At 53.7% G+C, this 19761-nt stretch overlaps 14 protein-coding genes across 14 annotated transcripts; 5 read left to right on the plus strand and 9 right to left on the minus strand.

Moving 5' to 3' along the window:
- Positions 1 to 57: 57 nt before the first annotated feature.
- Positions 58 to 543, minus strand: MVES1_000343 (uncharacterized protein; the record flags this gene model as incomplete). The annotated part of the gene is made up of 1 exon (XM_056205204.1): positions 58 to 543. The coding sequence occupies one exon, from the start codon at positions 541 to 543 to the stop codon at positions 58 to 60; it is 486 nt and encodes a 161-aa protein (XP_056061179.1).
- Positions 544 to 733: 190 nt separating this feature from the next.
- PRX1 (peroxiredoxin 1) lies at positions 734 to 1533 on the plus strand (the record flags this gene model as incomplete). Its single annotated transcript, XM_056205205.1, has 2 exons — positions 734 to 974; positions 1007 to 1533. 2 exons carry the CDS (start codon positions 734 to 736, stop codon positions 1531 to 1533), a joined length of 768 nt encoding a protein of 255 aa, XP_056061180.1.
- A 22-nt stretch (positions 1534 to 1555) lies between these two features.
- MVES1_000345 (uncharacterized protein) lies at positions 1556 to 3037 on the minus strand (the record flags this gene model as incomplete). Its single annotated transcript, XM_056205206.1, has 1 exon — positions 1556 to 3037. The coding sequence occupies one exon, from the start codon at positions 3035 to 3037 to the stop codon at positions 1556 to 1558; it is 1482 nt and encodes a 493-aa protein (XP_056061181.1).
- Positions 3038 to 3240: 203 nt separating this feature from the next.
- On the minus strand, positions 3241 to 5886 carry MVES1_000346 (uncharacterized protein; the record flags this gene model as incomplete). The annotated part of the gene is made up of 1 exon (XM_056205207.1): positions 3241 to 5886. One exon carries the CDS (start codon positions 5884 to 5886, stop codon positions 3241 to 3243), a length of 2646 nt encoding a protein of 881 aa, XP_056061182.1.
- Positions 5887 to 6206: 320 nt separating this feature from the next.
- On the plus strand, positions 6207 to 6619 carry URM1 (Ubiquitin- modifier 1; the record flags this gene model as incomplete). The annotated part of the gene is made up of 2 exons (XM_056205208.1): positions 6207 to 6472; positions 6535 to 6619. 2 exons carry the CDS (start codon positions 6207 to 6209, stop codon positions 6617 to 6619), a joined length of 351 nt encoding a protein of 116 aa, XP_056061183.1.
- A 48-nt stretch (positions 6620 to 6667) lies between these two features.
- MAM3 (cell agglutination protein Mam3) lies at positions 6668 to 8419 on the minus strand (the record flags this gene model as incomplete). Its single annotated transcript, XM_056205209.1, has 1 exon — positions 6668 to 8419. The coding sequence occupies one exon, from the start codon at positions 8417 to 8419 to the stop codon at positions 6668 to 6670; it is 1752 nt and encodes a 583-aa protein (XP_056061184.1).
- Positions 8420 to 8542: 123 nt separating this feature from the next.
- RBG1 (GTP-binding protein rbg1) lies at positions 8543 to 9676 on the plus strand (the record flags this gene model as incomplete). The annotated part of the gene is made up of 2 exons (XM_056205210.1): positions 8543 to 8545; positions 8576 to 9676. 2 exons carry the CDS (start codon positions 8543 to 8545, stop codon positions 9674 to 9676), a joined length of 1104 nt encoding a protein of 367 aa, XP_056061185.1.
- Positions 9677 to 9764: 88 nt separating this feature from the next.
- Positions 9765 to 10865, minus strand: CTU1 (cytosolic thiouridylase subunit Ctu1; the record flags this gene model as incomplete). The annotated part of the gene is made up of 1 exon (XM_056205211.1): positions 9765 to 10865. One exon carries the CDS (start codon positions 10863 to 10865, stop codon positions 9765 to 9767), a length of 1101 nt encoding a protein of 366 aa, XP_056061186.1.
- An 82-nt stretch (positions 10866 to 10947) lies between these two features.
- Positions 10948 to 11898, plus strand: COQ4 (Ubiquinone biosynthesis protein; the record flags this gene model as incomplete). The annotated part of the gene is made up of 1 exon (XM_056205212.1): positions 10948 to 11898. The coding sequence occupies one exon, from the start codon at positions 10948 to 10950 to the stop codon at positions 11896 to 11898; it is 951 nt and encodes a 316-aa protein (XP_056061187.1).
- A 14-nt stretch (positions 11899 to 11912) lies between these two features.
- On the minus strand, positions 11913 to 13370 carry MVES1_000352 (uncharacterized protein; the record flags this gene model as incomplete). Its single annotated transcript, XM_056205213.1, has 1 exon — positions 11913 to 13370. The coding sequence occupies one exon, from the start codon at positions 13368 to 13370 to the stop codon at positions 11913 to 11915; it is 1458 nt and encodes a 485-aa protein (XP_056061188.1).
- Positions 13371 to 13474: 104 nt separating this feature from the next.
- Positions 13475 to 15451, minus strand: MVES1_000353 (uncharacterized protein; the record flags this gene model as incomplete). Its single annotated transcript, XM_056205214.1, has 1 exon — positions 13475 to 15451. One exon carries the CDS (start codon positions 15449 to 15451, stop codon positions 13475 to 13477), a length of 1977 nt encoding a protein of 658 aa, XP_056061189.1.
- Positions 15452 to 15564: 113 nt separating this feature from the next.
- LEU2 (3-isopropylmalate dehydrogenase) lies at positions 15565 to 16698 on the minus strand (the record flags this gene model as incomplete). The annotated part of the gene is made up of 1 exon (XM_056205215.1): positions 15565 to 16698. One exon carries the CDS (start codon positions 16696 to 16698, stop codon positions 15565 to 15567), a length of 1134 nt encoding a protein of 377 aa, XP_056061190.1.
- Positions 16699 to 16769: 71 nt separating this feature from the next.
- Positions 16770 to 18621, minus strand: MVES1_000355 (uncharacterized protein; the record flags this gene model as incomplete). Its single annotated transcript, XM_056205216.1, has 2 exons — positions 16770 to 18268; positions 18297 to 18621. The coding sequence occupies 2 exons, from the start codon at positions 18619 to 18621 to the stop codon at positions 16770 to 16772; spliced, it is 1824 nt and encodes a 607-aa protein (XP_056061191.1).
- A 323-nt stretch (positions 18622 to 18944) lies between these two features.
- Positions 18945 to 19649, plus strand: MVES1_000356 (uncharacterized protein; the record flags this gene model as incomplete). The annotated part of the gene is made up of 1 exon (XM_056205217.1): positions 18945 to 19649. One exon carries the CDS (start codon positions 18945 to 18947, stop codon positions 19647 to 19649), a length of 705 nt encoding a protein of 234 aa, XP_056061192.1.
- Between the last annotated feature and the right edge of the window lie 112 nt (positions 19650 to 19761).

Genomic DNA, 19761 nt, shown 5'->3' on the forward strand with positions numbered 1-19761 from the left:
GCCATGTTTAAAACAAGAACAATTTAGATAGCTATGCTATGTATTAAGGAAAAAAAATTACTTGGTCTGCGCGCCGCTGTTGAGCTGCTCCTGAGCCTTGCTGAGAAGGTCGCTGGCACCCTGGCGGGCCTGCTCAACATAGGAGTGGTTTTCGTTGGTCACGTCCTTGGCAGCCTCGCCGGCATTTTCGCTACCCTTCTTGAGCATGTTGCTCACGCCATCAAGAGCATCCGAGGCGTACTGACGAGCCTGTTCGCTGATTTGGCTAAATGTACCCTCTCCGTTGGCGCCGGCAGCTTGAGAGCCCTCCTTGCCCTCGCCAAAGACCTTGCCAGCCTGCTCCTGCACGTATGCGCTAGTATCGTTAAACATCTTTTGACCCTGCTCAACAAGCGAAGGCTGCGAGTTCGGGTTGATCTCGCTGGCCTTGTTGTCAGCCTTGTTGGCGAGCTTCTGAGCGCCACCAGAAACCTTCTCGTAGGCCTTGCTGGTGTCCTCCTTAAGGCCAGTAACAGTGTTGGACGAGTTAGACTGAGCAGACATGGAAGTTGGTGTGTAAAAGTACGAAGGGAATTAGGGTCCGCCCCTTTTAACCGGGTTAGATTCCAGTGTCCCTGCTGCGCACGTTGCATCCCGAATATTTAGCCAATCAAAAATTGGTACGTTGTGATCGACGGTTCACTTTTTATTGCGCATGGGCCATCTTCGTACCTTCTTGACGAGCTATCGAAGCATGCCAGCACTGCGCCTAGGCTCGACTGCCCCCGACTTTGTTGCGGAGACTACTCAGTACGTGGATAAACGCTATGGATACTTATACAACAGTGGGCTTATCCGGTTCCACGAGTGGATCGACCAGTCATGGGCTGTCCTGTTTTCCCACCCCGATGACTTTACGCCTGTATGTACCACAGAGCTGGGCGATGTAGCCGTGCGTGCGGAGCAATTTGCAGCGCGTGGTGTAAAAGTGATAGGTGAGTTAGGAAATAGGTGCGCCTGACATTAGGGATTTCGGCAAACAGCGTGGCATCCCACATTGTGTGGATCCAAGACATTAACGATGTCGCTTCCGCCTGTGTCCATTTCCCCATCATTGGTGACCGCGACAGGAAAGTGTCAGCGCTGTACGGAATGCTTGATGAGCAGGACCTCTCGAATACGGATTCTACGGGAATGCCGTACACTGTGCGTGATGTGTTTGTGATCGACCCAAACAAGGTAATTCGCCTCAAAATTTCGTATCCTGCGTCTACCGGACGCAATTTTGACGAAATTTTGAGGGCCATCGATTCGCTGCAGCTTGGAGATGCGTACCCAATTGTGACGCCAGCGAATTGGAACCCTGGGCAAAAGGTAATTGTGCACGCCAAACTGGGCAACGAGGAGGCGAAAAAGCACTTCCAGGTGTATGATACAAAAAAACCGTACTTGCGCTACACGGACGATCCTCGCAAAAGTATCAAAGCTTCTTTGTGGGACAAAATTTGCGCTCTCTTCAGTAAAAGTTATGCCGCCGACAAAGACAATGCGTAGTGAGAACCTAAGAGCTGTGGTGTTAGTTTTCATGTGTATTGCGTACATTGTGAATTCCGTCCTGTACAAACTGGGGGAACGTGCGCAACAATGGCGCCCATGGGACGTACCATGGCATAGAAATCACGCTACTTTGCTGGTGTTCCAAACTGTGCACGATCTGGTCGACGACGCGCTGTACGCTCACCGTAGGCGCAAAGAATCGCGCAAACACATTGTATTGTATGCCGGCAAACATGCTCGTTTCTTGTAGGTGTCCAGGGCATACCAGCGTCGTGCGTACAAACGGAGTTTTGTAAACGGTATCCAACTCGGAGCGGAGCGACGCATGGAGGCCAACGAGAGCGTGTTTCGAAGCCACGTAGTCGATCATCTGCGCAACGCCGACGTGTCCCATCATGGAAGACGTAGAAACAATATGCCCGCGTTTCTTTTCAATAAAGAAGGGAAGTAGCGCTTTAAGCGTCCAAAAATGACTCATGGTATTGGTGTTGAGAATGCGGCTAATTTCTGCGACGGATTCGTCCAAGAGCGGACTTCCATGGCGTACGCCCGCATTATTAATGAGCATCGTTGGCGCACCGTGCTGCGCAACAACCTCAGCACTTTTAGCAAATACGTCGTTTACATTGGATACGTCGCAAAGATACCAGAAGATATTGGGGTGTTTCACCGTCATTTTTGCAAGGTCGTACACAATCACAGATGCGCCTTTCTCCGCGAGTGATTTTGCAAGCGCAGCGCCAAGACCCCGTGCTCCACCAGTGATGACCACAGTCTCGTTTGGCCATGATGTACTGTCTAGTTTGGGCAGAGGCCCCGTGGTCAAACTTTGCTGAATCCAGGCTGGAATGCTGCCAAGGGGTGGGACCGGCGCTGCATTTTGCCATGCCATATCCAGCTTGCGCACAATGCGACAAGATACAACAAAACCACATAGAAGCGCAAGAAACGCAAAAAAAAGACAATGGCTTTGGTAGAATGTATGCAGGCAGCGCAAAGGCCAGGCAATCCACGATCTGGACGGCTCTTCTGGAAGCGGCTTGATTAGGAACATGACCGTTACTGCTAGCAAACCAATAGATACAGGGTGCATGAAGAGCGCTGTGAGGTGCGATAAGATACGGTCCATGTTGTGCACGTCGATGAATGCATTTGGGAGACGCTGACGGAGCCGCTTGGCGTTCTCTTCTTCGCTCATCTTATTCATTGCCACAAGCCGTTTCCTGGCTTCCATTATCGTCGTGATAGGGGGATCGATAGGAATTGTCTCTGAAATCGGCACTGATTCCGCCTCATCGTGTGCCTCAGACATGGAATAGCTGATTACCATAGCTGTACTTCGTATCGACTGCATGCACATCCATCTCGGCAGTTCTGGCAACTTGAAAAAGTACATGGCCAATTGTGCAACTGCATCGTAATGATCCTTATTCATATGGTCGCAGATGCGCTCCGATATACCCGAGAGAGGATCCTCTTCGTGCGGCCCAGGGTCGGTCATAATTGTTCCGCCCACGTCTCCGTTTGGAGGAGCAATGGCGGTCCGTGCCTTGGCTAGGAAATAAATTCAGCTATGACGAGATTACGATTACATAAATGGGTTAATAAAAGAAAGTTTCTGCAAAAGCAACGACACAAAGAAGCCGAAAGGGTGCAGATTTCGCATCAAATGTATTCAGGAAAGCATGGCTATAGATGGAGAGGCTAAGCACTACCAGTACCGGGGAGATACTCGGCGTCCTCATCAATCTTGCCCTTCTCGGTGACGTACGCGTGGTTGACAGTTGCTTTGTAGCCAGCTTTGTAGTCTGCAGCGGCCTCGGCACGGCCAATGCCCAAGTTGTCGTTGGGGTACCACTGCACCACTTGCTTGGAGATTTGCGCAGGGTTGAGGAAAGCATCGTGCATCTCTTGGTTCTCCGTCTTGTTGCCCAGCTGCTTTGGCTCTTCCATCTGCACCACATGGCCCTGTGCTTGCGGTGCACAAACCATCTCGCCTTGGCTGTTCATGTAGTACGCGTCCTTCTCCGGCAGTTGCTGCTGAAGCATGGTCTGCTGAGGCTGCATGTGCTGGGGATCGCTTCCAAACTCGGCCTTGTCCGCATTCTGCGAAGCAAGCACTAGGTCAAGTGGGACTCCGTAGAGCAAAGGACCGTAGGAGTTCATCAGGAAGTAATGGTGTGCAATCTGGATCACCAAAAGCAAGATTGTCAGCACACCAAACGCGACAAACGCCGTATTAGAGCCGGAGTTGAAGAAGTACATGAGCGCGACCACAACGGTACTCACGTAGAGACCAATAAAGGTGAAGCTGATAGCCTTGACAAAGAAAAGACCACCCGTTTCGTTTTGCGGCTTGCAGTCGAACACGTACAAGAAAAGATAGCGGTATGCGAAATAAAGCAAAAGCGTTGAGAAGGCGGCAAAGCCACTCACAATGGGCTGCAGAATCATGTAACCAAGACCAATAACGACGAAAAGCATGAAACCACCAAACAGGGTAGCCCAGGCCGGTGCGCCCATATCGTTCTTCAAGTGCCACACCTTACGGGGCGTAGAGCCAAGCAAATAGATCTTGATGTAGTACACGATCAAAGGCGCAATCATTAGGAGCATACCAGGCGCAGCACCGAGACCGTAGAGCATGATCATCTGCAGGAAGAAGGTCGATGCTGGTGGGATAGCGTTGGAGATTTGCGTGACAAATGCAGACGGGTCGCTGATCGAATTGATAAACTTTTGCTCGTTCTGAACAATACCTTGGACGATGGTCAAGAAGAGGAAGTTCTGAATGACCTGGAAGATGAAGAAGCGCGTCATGGTGCTAAGCTCCACCCTGTTCTTGGTTGGGATACCGCCCAGCCTCGAAAGGTAGCGCAGCCACGGAGGCAGAAGCGAATTAAGGATGGCCAAAGCAGCAGTGGGCAAAACAGTCTTGATGATACCGGTGGGAACAGAGGGAATGCACGAGACCCAGGTCATGAATGGAATAGACACGAGCTTATCGTATTGTGCCAGCGCAGAAACGATAGCCACAGGAATACACCAAAAGATAACCGTAGCCCAAGTGGCAACCCAAGACAAGAGTGAGCGGATCTTTTGCTCATAGGGGTTCAAGTTAAGGTTCGACCAGATCACATCTTCAGGGTTCATTTCCACGTAGCGGTTCGCCATGCGGTAGGGTTCATGGCAGGCAATCGAGTTGGCCGCAAGGTGAGCAGACAGCTGGGTGTTGAACATGAGGAAAGCACTGCTCTGCGGTGGGAACGTCTCGTAGTCGTTCACAGCCTGCTGGCGCAGGCCAGTAATTTCCTGGTTCATGCGCTGGAGTTCAGAACGGCAGTAAGTGATAGTGTCAACCTTTTCGCCACAGCAAGGGATCTTGCCCAGGCGGTGGTGGGGACGCTTCTTCTCGGGCAAAAATTGCAGTGCAGATTCCAGGCTCGGCACGCTGTTTGGGTCCATGTTGGGCGTGTCAATCTTGCCTTTGCGCTGCAGCTTGGCCGCAGTCTTGACCACCTTGGCAACTGCACCCTCGAGCTTGAGGGAGGTCTTGTCACGCTCCTCAACGAGCTTGGGAAGCTCCTTCAAATCACGGTTGATCCACACCTTCTGGACACCACCGGGAAGCTGGTTGTAAATCTGCGTGAGCTTGGTCTCGCTCAAGTACTCGTTCGGCACGCCGGTGACAAGCAAAGTGCGGGCCATGGGCAGGTTGCGGTGTGAGCGCGAAATGAGAAACTCTTGGCGAAGCTGTATAAAGTGCTTCATACGCCAGTGCAAGTTCAACAGAATCCATGCGGTGCAAATGTAATGCACAATTAATGCACCTGCGGCACGCTTCTGGTTCTGGGGGTCCGTCGCAATAATCTTACCGAACGTAAACATGTTGAAACCCATGCTGGGGTCAGAGCCAGGCTTGTCTGGATTGTTTGGATCGCCAAAGTTGCGCGCGGCGTACAGTGGGAGAAGTACAATCCAAGTAAAAATCGCGATCGGCACGAAAATCCAAAGCATCATGTTCAAATAGCTCAAAAACATGTAAGCATCTAGGCCATTGGCACGCAGAATTTCCGAGTCAGGAATCCTAAAGTACTGGGGGATCCAGGAGACAAGGCCGTCCGAAAGCGGCGTCACGTTGCGCGACGGGGGCTTAGAAAGGTAGGTACGGGGCCGGTAGATGTTCCTAAAGCGCGGACGGAACATGAGGAACAAGGGGAAAAAAATCGCCGCCATAATAATGGCGAGGATCATGGAGGAAATTACGGTGGATGTCGAGGTATCTCGGTTTTCGCTGCTCGAACCACCGCCGCCGCTGGGCTTGCACATAGGTTCCGCCGCCATGGCCATAGTCGCAAAGGCCCCGGACATAGCGAGCAAAAAAGGAAAAACCTTCATGCTAACTGAATTAATGTTGTTCTGGTAGTGTCGCAACAAACTGCAGCACGATTGTGGTGGGAATTGTACCTGATGAGCCTGCCGCAGTAATTTTTAGTGTCGCCGTAGACACATGACCAACAATGCAGAAGACTTGCATGTATGCAGCACATCATTCGTCCAGTGCTTGGACTATTCTCCACATATAGCTCTGTCTATCCCTTTAAAACTGGAATAGGCCAATCAGTGCCTTCATTATTTTGGAAGTAAATGCGTGCATTTTTTTGCTCGTTATGTCGCAAGTTGCATATTGCTGGCGCGATGAAGCAGCTACACGTTACGGTCGAATTTGGGTAGGTACGGTCAGCAGCGAGCTTACGTATAGTGGAGGCACAGAGCTGCTTCTTGCGCCCCCTCATGCCAAGACACATGAGCTTACTTTGCCTTGGAACGAGGGCAAGGGCGGCACAAAGCGGCCCGACGTTCGCGCACTGGTCGACTATATAAAGCAAAATCTCATCACGGAGCGCGAAGAACTGTTTGTGGAAGGGGACAATGTGTACGTGGATGTTTGCGCTGACCCTCCAGGCGACCTGGCATCCTCGTTCTGATCAACGACAGCGACTGGGAGCTTGAGGGCGAGATGGATTATGTGCTCCAGGACAAGGACCACGTTGTATTTATCAGCACACTGCACGGGGGATAGACGTTACAGATACTCTATGTAACGATCCCATTTATTTCACATGTTACCTTACTGGCGTTCCGGAGACGCGCCCTGGCGTGGATTCAGATCCGACGGCGCAATTATGCGGGGTGAATCGTTCTGGCCAATGCCCATTTCCACAATGTAGGGGCCTCGCTGTTGGTAATCCGCTTCTGACTCGAATTGCTGATTGCGTGCCCTGTCGGTGTCGGTCATATCTGAGCAATCACTGTATGCCTGCAAAGATGTCAGCGAACTGGCCATGTCCAGAACTTGGCTCTGTGACAGTTTGATCGAGCTGGCGCCCTGATTTCTTTCGTGCGGTTTGTTAACCTGCTTGACAGCGACTTTATCCGCGGCCTTTGTAGCGGGTACGACACCGTACTTGGACTGCTTGTTGTTCTCTGGCTTGGACCGTGAGATGGTGCCGTAGCTGCTATGCAACGGCGTTTGGTTAGGGCCGCCATACTTGCGGCGACGCTCGATGACGCCACGGATCAGCGGCTGCCATTGCTCCTGGCGCAGTCCAGCAGGCTTTTGGCGCACGACCTTGATCTTGTTGTGTACGTCGACAAACACGTCAGTTTCGTCCACAATCTCTTCGCCAATCATTTCCTCAATAATGTCTTCTAGTGTGACCACACCAAGCGCACCGAGCGATTCGCCAGGATGCTTGGACACGAGGATCATGTGCGAGCGCCCGACTTGCATATAGTTAATCGTGTCAAGCAAGTTCAGTTCCTGCGATGCTTCCGGGAGTGGCGTGAGGGTGAATCGAGACACGGGCCATGCATCTTCTGGATCGTATTGAATCAACCGCTTCACCAGGAGCATGCCGATGATGGCGTCTGGCTTTCCAGGCTCGTGCACGGGAAAACGCGAGTAGCCAGACTCTACCAGCATATTCACAGCAGGCTCATCCAGGACATAGTCGGCAGAAAGGGTGTGTACGTCGGCAATCGGGGTCATGACATCCTTCAAGCATTTGTCGTTCAAGTCCAGCACAGCGCGAATGATGGTGACTTCATCGTCGTTGAGGTGCTCGGTACCAATCTGCTGGTGCAAAGAAACAAATGTTTTAAGCTCCGCTTTGCGGTAGGTCGTGCCGTGTTCCTCACCCAAGCAGTAGTCCAAAAGCTTGGCGGTGGGCCATGCAATCGGCGCCATAAGGATCATGAGGCAGTGCACGAGCGGCGCACACATCGCACCAATGGCAAGACCATATCGAGCACAGATGGACTGCGGCACGACTTCACCAAAAATAACAATAAGCACCGTTGAGATGATGACGGCCGTGAGGCCCGAGCCAAATTCGGACAAGAAGATGGGCAGTGTTTCATTCACAATAACGTTGCCAAGAAGTAGCACGACTAGAACCCAGTGTCTCCCACGCTCCAAAAGACGACTAACCTTGGATGCATACTTGCGCTCTTGCTCTGTCCCAGATGTCATGAGCACCTGCAAGTTTACCATGTCGAGACCCATGAGGCCGAGCGTGAGGCCCGCAAACACACCACCGAGGAGTACAAGCCCAGCGATCATAATCATGCTCAGGATTTGCTCGAAGCGTATTTTGGCTTCAGCGGGAATGGGGTCATCCGGCGTAGGAGGTAGCTCACTTGCATAGTTAAGCAATGCCGCTGCAATGGGAGACACGGGAGCCACCGCCCAAGCAGTAATCGGCGTTGCTCGCACGGTTGAGATCAACGAGTGGACCGACAAACATATACCTAGCACGAGCAGCTTCGCGTGCGACTGTAGTGCTGCGTTTATGGGACGCGCGAGTCCAGGAAGTGCCATAAAGTGCGTTTTAGTTGCTATAGGCAGGCGCCAAGCCCTGAACTTGCAACCGTTATTAACTCGGCCGAGCTAATTCTTTTTAGTTTTCTTGTCGCTCCACCTGCGAGTGCATCGTTTGCGAACATGGTGCGTGGCGCTGGCGGTGACTGACTATAGACGACCGTACAGAAAATCAAGGAGATTGAAGATGAGATGGGCCGTACGCAGAAGAACAAAAATACTGCGTACCACTTGGGCCAATTGCGTGCGAAGCTTGCGAAGCTGAAACGCGAGTTGATTTCTGGAGGCGCGGGCGGCGGCGGCGGCGCAGGCATTGGGTTCGATGTCTCGCGCACGGGTATTGCAAGTGTCGGTTTTGTTGGATTTCCATCTGTTGGAAAAAGTACGCTTATGTCTGGTCTTACAGGCACAACCTCGGAGGTCGCGGCGTACGAATTTACCACGCTCACGACCGTGCCGGGCACCATGACCGTGCACGGCGCAAAAATCCAAATTCTTGACTTGCCTGGTATTATTGAAGGTGCAAAAGACGGCAAAGGTCGTGGTCGCCAAGTCATTGCCGTTGCTCGCACTTGCAATCTTATATTTATTGTGCTGGACGTCGGCAAGCCGTTGCGCGACAAAAAGATCATTGAGGCTGAATTGGAGGGCTTTGGGATCCGCTTGAACAAGAAACCGCCCAATGTGCTTGTGAAGAAGAAGGATAAGGGTGGTCTCTCCATTACCAACACCGTACCACTTACCAAGCTCGACCACGACGAGATCCGAGCGGTGATGTCTGAATACCGCATCTCGAATGCGGACATTGCATTTCGCGAAGATATCACAGTCGAGGAGCTTATTGATGTTGTAGAGGGAAATCGCATCTACATTCCTTGCATCTACGTGCTGAACAAAATTGACAGCATCTCGATCGAGGAACTCGACTTGTTGTACAAAATCCCAAACTCGGTGCCGATTTCTTCGGGCCAATGGCTCAATGTCGACGAACTTACCGATAAGATGTGGGAAGAGCTGAACTTGGTGCGTGTTTACACAAAGCCGCGCAATGCAGTGCCGGACTACTCGGCCCCGGTTGTGTTGCGCCGTGGCAAATGCACAGTGGAAGACTTTTGCAACGCAATCCACCGCGAAATTTATAAGCAATTTAAGTACGCCATGGTGTGGGGTACTTCGGCCAAGCACCCGCGTGGTCAGCGGGTTGGCGGCGACCATGTGCTGGAGGATGAGGACTGTGTTACGATTTTTAAGCGATAAAGTACTGCCAAGGCAGTTGTACACGTACGCGGCCGTTCGCCGCAGCTAGTAGCCAAAAGGCGCGTTGCGCTATTTACAATTACATATACTACTCTTTTCCAGGCACGGAAATGCCCTGCCAGCGCGGAATGGTGCGGCCAATATCAGTATTGTCCGTCCTTGCGTCTCGCACGGCACGCGACTTGTCGGAGCGGATTCCGAGCGCAGGCTTGCCGCGGTTGAGCCCCTCAAGCAAAACGCACGCCTTGCACAGTTCATTGGAAGAGATGTAGCCGCACCGTGCACACGTCCGCTGCACGGCGCGCTTCACCTCGCCACCCACATGCAAATTCTCGCCCGAGTGAATGATATCAATGATGCTCGTAGGCCGAATCGCTTCTAAATCTTTTAGAAAGGTGCGTGCATACCCTCGGTACGCATTGGGCGAGTAAATACACTCTGTGCTAAAGTAGTCGAGCTGCTTGAAATAGGCGTACATCACAATCTCTTTTTCGTACGCGTACTTGAACGGCTTGCTTCGCTTGATGCCGCTTCCGCCAAACGACGATCCGCCTGCGCCGCACCCTTGCTGCTCGGTCTCGTCTCCTTCAGGCCCTTTGGTCACAATTTCCGTGCAGCGCTCGAGTCGCGCAATGTCGCCGCGAAGTACATTCATCAAAATCGTTTCCGCGATGTCGTCTGCATTGTGTCCGGTGACAATATGGTCCACTCCGAGCGACGCCGCGCCGCGGTCAAGCGCCTGGCGCCTAAAGACGCCGCAAAATGTACAATTGTTCTTCCTGCCAACAGACGCAACAATATCGTCCATCGACCAACCGTACAGCTCCTTATACCCAAGAATTGTCAGCGGCAGTCCGTACTGTTCCTGGTTGCGTTTAACCGTCTCAAGACTGTCATCGCGGTAGCCTGTAATGCCCTCGTCGATACTAAGCAAGAAGAGTTGCAGACCATAGTCGTATCGCTCATTCAGTGTTTTCATGACATGTGCCAACACTGTCGAGTCTTTGCCGCCGCTAGCCCCAATTGCCACGCGATCGCCGCGTTTAAAAAGCTTGGCGCTAATGATGGTATTGTGCACTTCCATTTCAAATACATTAAAAAAGCAGTCTCTGCACACCATATGCCCGGTCTTAGGGCGTCGTAGCACCGCGCGTGCCTCTTCGCACAGCGCACACGGTCTGGGCGCCATGCAGAAAAAAAGATACCTGCGGCCGGTGTGCGTTCCGCTTATGTCATGGGCCACCTCCACATTTACACGTTCTACCGCGTCCATGATGGCATCGCTAAGACTTGCCGCGCCGGCATGGCGTCTCACATTGGCACGCCGTGCTTTCTCTACCAGCGCGCTTGCAAGAATAGCTGCTAATGAATCACATGCGTATACAGAGCATGAAAAACCAGGGTACGGCATCAAGACGTCGTTTTTGGAGCGCGCTTTCCTTGGCCTCGGCAGCTCGTTGGGCTTGCTCGCTCGCCCCAGCCGCGGAGATTTGCTCACGGTGCTTACCCAAGTTTCTTCATTTTCTGCAATTGATCGGCTTATTGGGCAAATGCAGTCTACACATGAGGGACGGTGTTTGATGATCACCAGACCTTCAATCAACTCAAGCACCATTGATCTCGACGCACTGTGGCGCTTGGATGATGGGACATTTGGCAAGGAATGGGTACGCTGGCTGCATGCAAATCATATTGGACCAGACGGACGGTGCGATGCGCGGTTTATGCCCACGATCGAGTCGCGGTACGCAATCCAGCGATATCGCGAGACCCACGATTTCTACCATGTCCTGCTCGGAATGCCCACCTCTACGCTTGGCGAGACCGTGGTAAAGTACTTTGAAATGGCGCATATGCATCTCCCTGTTGCCGCACTTTCAGTTGTGGGCGGCAGCGTGCGTGTGCTGAACGACGACTTGACCAAAAAGGACGCGTCGCACGCTGCTGCGCAGCTTCGACTGCTTGCGCCGTGGGCTTGGCGTCTTGGCAAGAATGTGCGTGTGCCACTGATCACTGTTGCATGGGAGCAGCGCTGGGCGCAGCCACTTGCCGAAATGCGGGAAGAGTTTGGGCTGCATGTGCCGGCACCGGTGGAGCTCGACGCGACGCAACGGCCACGCAGCAGCGTCAAGACGCAAACACAGGTTGCGGGCCGCCGCTTTTACGGCTGGCCCAGCAAGATATGGGAGCGGCATGGGCAGAAAGACGCCCGACACAAGTAGTGTATATCTATAATCTACGACGCGCGGTCCAAGCGTGCAAGTGACTTTGCACATTGCAAGCGCGCCTCGCGAAGACGCAGCACGTCAGCATAATGCATTGCGTGCTGGAAAAGGCCACGAGCAATATCTTTCTCGCCGCGCATCTGGTTGAACATGCCAAGGTTGTAGAGCAGGACAAACTGCGCGCCTAGGCACTGGTGCTTGACCTGTACCAAACGCTCCTCGTTTAGCACATGCACTTCTCCGGCAGGAGGCTCGATCTTGGCAGGGTCAAAGCCGCTAAAGTGGAGAAGCCAGTTGCGCTCGTCCTCTGGCAGCTCCTGCAAAAAGCCCGCGCGGTGCGAGGTGATGGTGACAAGGTCCATGCCTTTAGTTGCCCACGCAATGGCTTGCTCGAGCGGTGGCATTTTCGGCTCCGGTGCATCCTTGGGAAGCGCAGGAACTTTACCCTGCGCGAGCACCTGGCTGATATTGTTCATCAGGATCGCAGCGCGGCAACGGTCTGCAACAGTTGGCGTAGCGCGCTCGTTTCCAGCGGGCTTTTGCTCCTTGACAGGGAGCAGGATAGAGAGTGCTTGAAGATAAAGAGGCACGGCATACTCGGCCATGTCGTGACCAGCATAAAATGCCCCGAGCGCCTCGACGCTCGCGCCGATGTCCGTCGTGTTTATCCAGCCAGGAAGTTGCAGCTCAGAAAGGAAAAGCGGGCCTTTTTCATTCGTGTGGTGCTGCTGGATCTGTAGTAGGCGCAGGAGCTCTTCTACACTCCATACCAAGTAACCCTCGGCCGGGTGCTCGAGCTTTGTGACGCTCGCACCATCAAAGCGCGGCGAAGTTTCTCCACCCGGTCCTTGCGCAAGGTCGCCAATTTTTTGGGCAAGCGCAACGCTGCGCATGCGCTCCTGCGGCGTGCGCTCCCGTGGCGTCTGCTGCACAAAGTTACCACGCTGCAAAACTTCGTCGAGCGCGTCAATGTAGATGAGCGTTGCCTTTTGCCATTGCCCCGACTCTTCCAGGACAGCGGCTAGGGCAATTGCGATACCAGACGTCTTCAATACGGGGTCTGCACCAAGTCGATCGGGATCGATTTTGCGTGCAATATCGAGGGCCTCACGGAAGTGCTTGGCACTGCGTTGCAGCTTGCCGCGATTGCGCGCCTTGATGGCTGCACGCAGCGGGCCGCGTAGCTCTTTGGGCCAAATGCGGAATGCAGCCATATACTCCCATACACCGTAGACAGTCAATGCAATTGCCAGAGATGACAGGGCGAGGAAAAGGATGCCGCCTTTGATTGTAATCGTGCCGCGTGGGGGTTTCGTTTTGGGCTTTTCGGGCTGCGCGGTCTCGGTGGTGTATCGTGCAATGCTTGGTGTAGGCAAGGTATGGCGAACATGTGCATACAAAGGCATGGGTGCACGCCAAACGAGCGGCATGTAGGAACGCACCGCTAGCCTAGCTACACTGCCAGCCATGGTCGAGGCTGAAAACACTGGCGTGCACGGGCTTGCTACTCCACATACGGCTGTCCCGCCCGAGACGTCACCTCGACCAATTGCATTCTACGCTATTTATGTACTCATCCACGCTGGCCGATATGGCCGGATTGGCCCGCTGGGTTATAGTCCAGATGGATGTAGGCACGCTCGATCCCAGACAAGGACTCGAAGCAGTACGTGATAATCTCCCCTAAATCATGCGCTTCCTTCAACTTGAAGCTCAGCGGAAGCACAACATCCACTTCTGCCACCATCGTATCACCAGCGTGATACAATTCAAATCCAGCAATCGCCTGCACAAGGGAAAAACGCGATACCATATAAACACAGCGACTCACATCCGGCGCACCCGCCACTTTTCCCGTAAGCTTCGAGGTCGTACTGGCCATAGTAGCGATCCACTCCGAGATGATATAGACGGAAAGCAATGTACCACCGATGGGGTCCAGTAAATGCGTGCCCAGATAGTCGTCAAGCATTGGGAACACTAGTGAAACGGCATTGAATGCCACGTCGTTCTCCGAGTCTTGTGCAATTGCACGCACGCTCGAACTCTTACTGTTCTTGCACCATACCCACATCACCGTCTTAATTACGATCGTGAGCAGCATAAAAACAATACCAATCCGAGGTAGCTCCTGGTTTCCAGTCGCAATTCTGCCCTGCATTATGGCCCAGAGCCTGTTGATCGATTCCAGGAGCACCTGGATGAAGGAGACGACCATGAGCACACTAAAAATTAACACACCCAGCGGCTCCAGCCGGCGCTTGCCGACGGGGTACTTGTAAAAGGTATGCCAGCTGCGGTACGCAGTTGCTTTCGAAGTCACAAAGATTACCACCGTGCACAGGAGATCCAATGCACTGTCGACCAGACTCGCGATCAAAGACACCGAATTGGACGAAAAGACGGCGACGATCTTGCCAGCGACAAGCAGGATATTGATCAGCAGGTTGACACTAATACATGTTCGCACAAACGAGTCCATGTCAAGTTTACGCTGGTGCGTTGGAACATTTTGCAACAAATCATCGCGGTCTTTGTCTGCTTTCGTCCAGACCATGTCTGCACGCGTGCGATCCAGTGCTTGCGTATATGCCGGCTGGTCCGGCATGCCGGGGGAAATAGTGCCGTAGCCCGCAACAGCAGGGTTGTTCGCAAGTACATGGCGCACCTTATTGCGCCCCTTGCGTTTGGCCGTCCTTGGCGCGTTGGTGGCCCGGGGCGGCGCCTCGTCGAAGCCGTCGGTGCTCTCATTGTTCTCTTCCTGTAGATCGTGCAGTGTGCTGGGCGCGCAAACGTGGCGCATGTGCTGCGAAAAGTAATAGCTACGCTCTGGCGAGCTGTCCGAAGACATGCCAGGGTGCGTTGTCGCACCGGCTTGTGCGCCGCGATCAACTTCGAGGAACTCGGAAAGCGTCGAAAGCGCCCGCTCGCTCAGTCGACGCTGTCTGCGCACCTTATGCTTAGGATACAAATTCGTCCATATGGAATCGCTTTCCTCATCCGTAACATATCCGTCATCGTCGTAATTATGGGTATGGCGCGAGGAGGGATGATCCCGTAGCCGAAACGTGCAGTAATCGTGCAACTCTTCCTTGTTGAGTTGGGACGGAGGGGCAAAGCGTCGCATGACTTCCATGGGAAACTGACTCTCGAGGACTTCGTCGACCTCGCGCCACCCGTCCAACACTTCATTCTGTTTCTCGTAATATTCGCGCACGCGTTTGTTTTTGATCTGTGCCAATTCGTCGGCGCTCTTCCTTGCATACTCATAATAGCCAGATCGGTTATCAATGAGACGCGCAAGTGCACGTAAGCTCCGCATAGAATCCGTGCGGCGAATGCTTGTCATACTATCGTCCGATGCGATGCGTTTCAAGTTTTGGAGCGTGGACTGGGGCATGGGCTGTGCCGCCGAGTCGAGTTTCGCCGTGAATTTCGGATGTTTCTTGGGACTTTTCGTAGTAATTTGCTCCTGTTTGTACATAGATTTCCCAGCGCTGGGTCTGCGGGACGTATCGCCCATGTCCGCGTCTCGTTTCAGCTCTACCATCAAAGCACGGGCAACGAGCGGCAAGCGTTACATTTGGGCTCGTGCGGTGTATATTATGTCGGCCGAAAAGGGGCCATGCGGCAAGTGGAGGGTGCAGCGCTATGTAGAGTAGACTAGAGGAGCGTTGCGAGAATTTCGAGGACCTTGTCACCAACTTGCTTCGTAGATGCATTGCCGCCAAGATCGCTGGTGCGCAGGCCATATCCTCCAATGTCCTGACTGTCCAAAACTTTGCGCACAGCCTGCTCCACGGCGGTGGCCTCCTTATCAAGCCCCAGCGACCAACGGAGCAGCAAGGCAGCAGAGAGAATCGTACCTACAGGATTCGCAATGCCCTTGCCGGCAATATCCGGCGCGGATCCATGGATAGGTTCGTACAAGCCCTTGGCGGGCTGCTCGCCCGTCGGCAACTCGGAGAGCGATGCACTGGGGAGAAGACCCAACGCGCCTGGAATCACGGACGATTCGTCCGAGAGGATATCGCCAAACATGTTCTCAGTAAGCACAATCCCGTTGAGCTTGCGTGGGTTTGCAACCATGATCATAGCCGCCGAGTCCACGAGCTGATGGTCAACTTCTACACCCTTGTCCTTGAACTCGCTGTCGATCGTCTCCTGGACGACGCGGCGCCAGAGACGGCTGGTGGCAAGCACGTTGGCCTTGTCGATAGAATGCACCTTAGCAGGAGGGTTCGACTTCAGCGCAAGGTGTGCGGCAAGACGCGTGATACGCTGCACATCAGCTCTATCGTAAACCATCATATCGCACGCCTCGCCTTTGGATCCGGGCGTGTCCAAGTCGGCTTCTTTGCGGTCGCCGTAGTAGAGGCCTTTAACAAGCTCGCGGATGACAATGAACTGCGTACCGCGCGCGACATCAGCGCGGAGGGGGGAGTGCTCCAGGAGCGAATCGGAAGGGAAAAGCGCCGGGCGGATATTGGCGTACAGGTCAAGCTCCTTGCGAATCGCCAAGAGGCCCTGCTCGGGGCGCACCTTGCCAACGCCCCACTTCGGGCCGCCGACCGCACCAAGGAGAATCGCATCGGCAGCCTTGCACGCTTTCAGTGTTTCTTGCGGCAAAGGCTCGCCGCTCGCGTCAATTGCGGCGCCGCCAAAATCGTACGACTGCATGGCGAGCTTGACGTTCGACTTTTCAGAAACAAGCTCTAGGACACGCTGGGCCTGTGCGACCACCTCAGGGCCAATCCCGTCGCCGGGCAACACTGCAACTTGGTACGTCTTCGCCATCGTGGTGTGGAAACTGGAAGCGGGCGAATGCGGGGATCCATCCTATCTCCACGTGATTAAAGACTGCGGAGCTATGTCGCCTCCTTGTGGAGGCTCACGCGCCAAGCGGCGTTGGGAATCTTTTGCAGACGTCGTGCGACGGGAAGAATGAAGGCGAAAAGGGTGACGGCGCCAATTACGACGCAAGTTATATTTGTCCAATAGTACCCATCCCTTAGTATATGGCATGTACCGCCCACGGCATCGCAGCGCGCTTTTCCCGCATCGGAAACGCACTCGCCCAGCCCCAAAAGGCTTGTGCTGTTGCCGCCCTGCGCGTATTTCGTATCGCGTTGAAACTCGATTTTGCTGGCAGACGGCGGCTCGCATTCAGAAATGCTCAGAAAATCGACAAGTTTGAGGACAAAGTAGCGCGGCCATGTTCCCCCTAGGTTGCTCACCGTATTCAGGAGGGTCATGTACGTGCCGCCAATCACAGGATCGGCAATCTGGGTATGAAATGCCGAAATTCCCACAAACTGCACAGTCGCTGCGAAACTGTTCAGCACGGTGGATACAATAATGAGCAAAAAGTACGAGTTGCTGATTGTTGAAGGCGATGATGGCAGTCCATACACGGTGGCCATGCTTACGAGTGCGAGTACGAGGCGCCCGACAAATGCGTGCAGCCAAGGCTGCAAAGCTCTGTCGCCTCGAGACCAAGCTGCGGCCATGTACCCAAACACGATCTGGAAAGGAAAGTCGATCAGCACGGCAAACGCTAAATCCTCCTTGCCAAGCCCATGCTCGACGAGTTTGAGGCCTGTAACCGCTTCGTTTGTCTGGAACCCAATTTTGGCAATAAGATGTGTAGCCATAAGAAGTCGCACATGTTTAAGTTGGCAAATGCGCCACATGATGGAGTACACTTGCCCCACATCCATCTCGGCTGCCTCCGCATGGTGCTGCTCCTTTTTAAAAAACAAGAGCCAGGTGGTGAAAAGAAGAAAGAGACCACTACACAGCTTCAAATAGGCTGCGAGCGACAGGAGTGGGTAGTCCAGTGGCAGCGCGCGGAAGTACTTGTTGCTGAACTCGACGCTGTTGAACGCGAGGAACACGGTAAAGCTCATAAAGTAGCCGATGTTGACTCCAATCGTCTGGGCAGTGCTTGCATATCCCACATTCTCTTCCGAAAGTAGCGTAAGTGCCCAACCGTCAACAGCAATATCCTGCGTCGCGGCCAAGGTAATTAGCGCAAAGAAAATTCCCGTGACGAGGTAGACGTTGGGTTGGGGCCCGAGAATGTACGCATCAACGTGCATTGCAACTACGTACAGCATGACACCAATCGCCAGCTGTACAGGGACAATCCAGCTCTTTCTTCTCCCTAGCGAAAGTGTCCATGCTGTGCAAGGAATGCGGCATTTTTGTGCGCAGAGCGTATCTACAATAGGGCTCCACAGCAGTTTCAGGGAGTAGGGATACGTGCAAAGCATAAAAATCCCAATGTCCGAGTAGCTCAAGTGCTGCTTCAGCAAGTATGGCATCGTGCCAAAAGCAAGTCCGACTGGAATACCTTGTAGCATGTCTGTGGTCAGTGCTGAGTGCATACGTACACAGCAGGATGAGCAAAAGTGTCGCCTCCTTATCTTCTTTCGGCATATCCATAAACCACTTGCTCTCAAGTTTCTTTGGCTCGCTCCCATCCACAGCGACCAGACCGGGGGTCGCGCTGTTTGCTGTGGCCAGTGCGATCCCTTCCTGGGTAGGGTCCGATACCGCCGGGGCGAGCTCGTTGCGGCGCCTATGAAGCGCATCTTGAGACAGGTGTCCCAGATCTGCACCACTCAAAGCTTGGCGAACAGCGGAGGCCGTCCCAGATTCGGCTTCGTCCCTGCCTGGCATCGCGTTACGTGGCTCGCGAAGAAGGCATCCGGACATGACGTGGAGGCGCCTGGCTCATTAGTCAGCGAAACACGCTGGTTGGGCCGGCATACGGCTTCTTCATAACCATGTCTGTACGGCTTCTAGCCCGGAGTTCTCGGTCGATCGTGCCGGGACCGTACCCGCTTGCGTGCGGGAATTTGGCTGGTGTTTCGTGTTCGTACGAGTACAGCACGTCTGCACGGTCGCACCGTGGTCCGAGGCTGCTGTGGTTCTCGGTAGCAAGCGCTTCCGTGGGTTTGGCCTACTTGTATGGGGCCAAGCACCCCCCTCGGACCATCCCATTTCTCTTCACGCCTTACTCTACGTCTGCCAAGCATATGGATGATGTACAAAAGAAGGAGGCAATAGATGCTTTGGAGCAACAACTGTACAACCAGCCGCTTGTCAAGGAGCTTTCCGAACGTGCAATCGAGGCCAAATCCGCACTTCGTGTGCGCTCCGAATCGGGAGTTCAGCTGGGTGGAGAGGGCCCCAAGAGTCTGGAGGATGCAGAGTTCCTTGCACTCCGTCCGTTTGTTAACCGATCGCCTGAGCAGCTGCAGCACCAATTCACGGCCGGCAGTCTGCGTGGCTTGGACATGTTTGCCATTCCGCCGCTCGTGTTTTCCAAGACGAAGCATGGCGCCGAGAAGCTGGGTGGCAGTGAGGGCGACGGAACTGTTATTGTGCATGTTGGCAGGGATTTATGTGGGTACGAAGGAGTGGTCCATGGTGGGCTCACTGCGACCATGTTTGACGAGGCACTTGCGCGCACTGCATTCTACGCCTTACCGCATCATATGGGCGTCACGGCCAAGCTGCAAGTGGTCTACTTCCGCCCTGTTCCTGCTGACCAGTTCCTTACCATTGAAACTGAGGTGCTGGAGGGCATGGGCCGCAAAGCGTTTGTAAAGGGGTATCTTCGCGCCGCCAATTCTGAGGCGGTGCTTGCCGAGGCAGAGGCACTGTTTGTCGAGCCAAAGTGGGTGAAGTACGCTTCGTGGGTCGGCGGCTTGAATGTGCAGAAGCTGCTTGAAGAATGAAGTGCTGTAACACTCGAGACCCCTGCTGCAGAGGCCGTACATAGTGCGTCTAGATTCAATTTATGCTGCCCGGAGCAAGTTGTGCCGAGCGTCATGGTGTTTTTCTTTCCCG

Source organism: Malassezia vespertilionis, chromosome 1 (assembly GCF_029542925.1).
Source record: "Malassezia vespertilionis chromosome 1, complete sequence".
In the NCBI taxonomy this organism is placed as follows: Eukaryota; Fungi; Basidiomycota; class Malasseziomycetes; order Malasseziales; family Malasseziaceae; genus Malassezia; species Malassezia vespertilionis.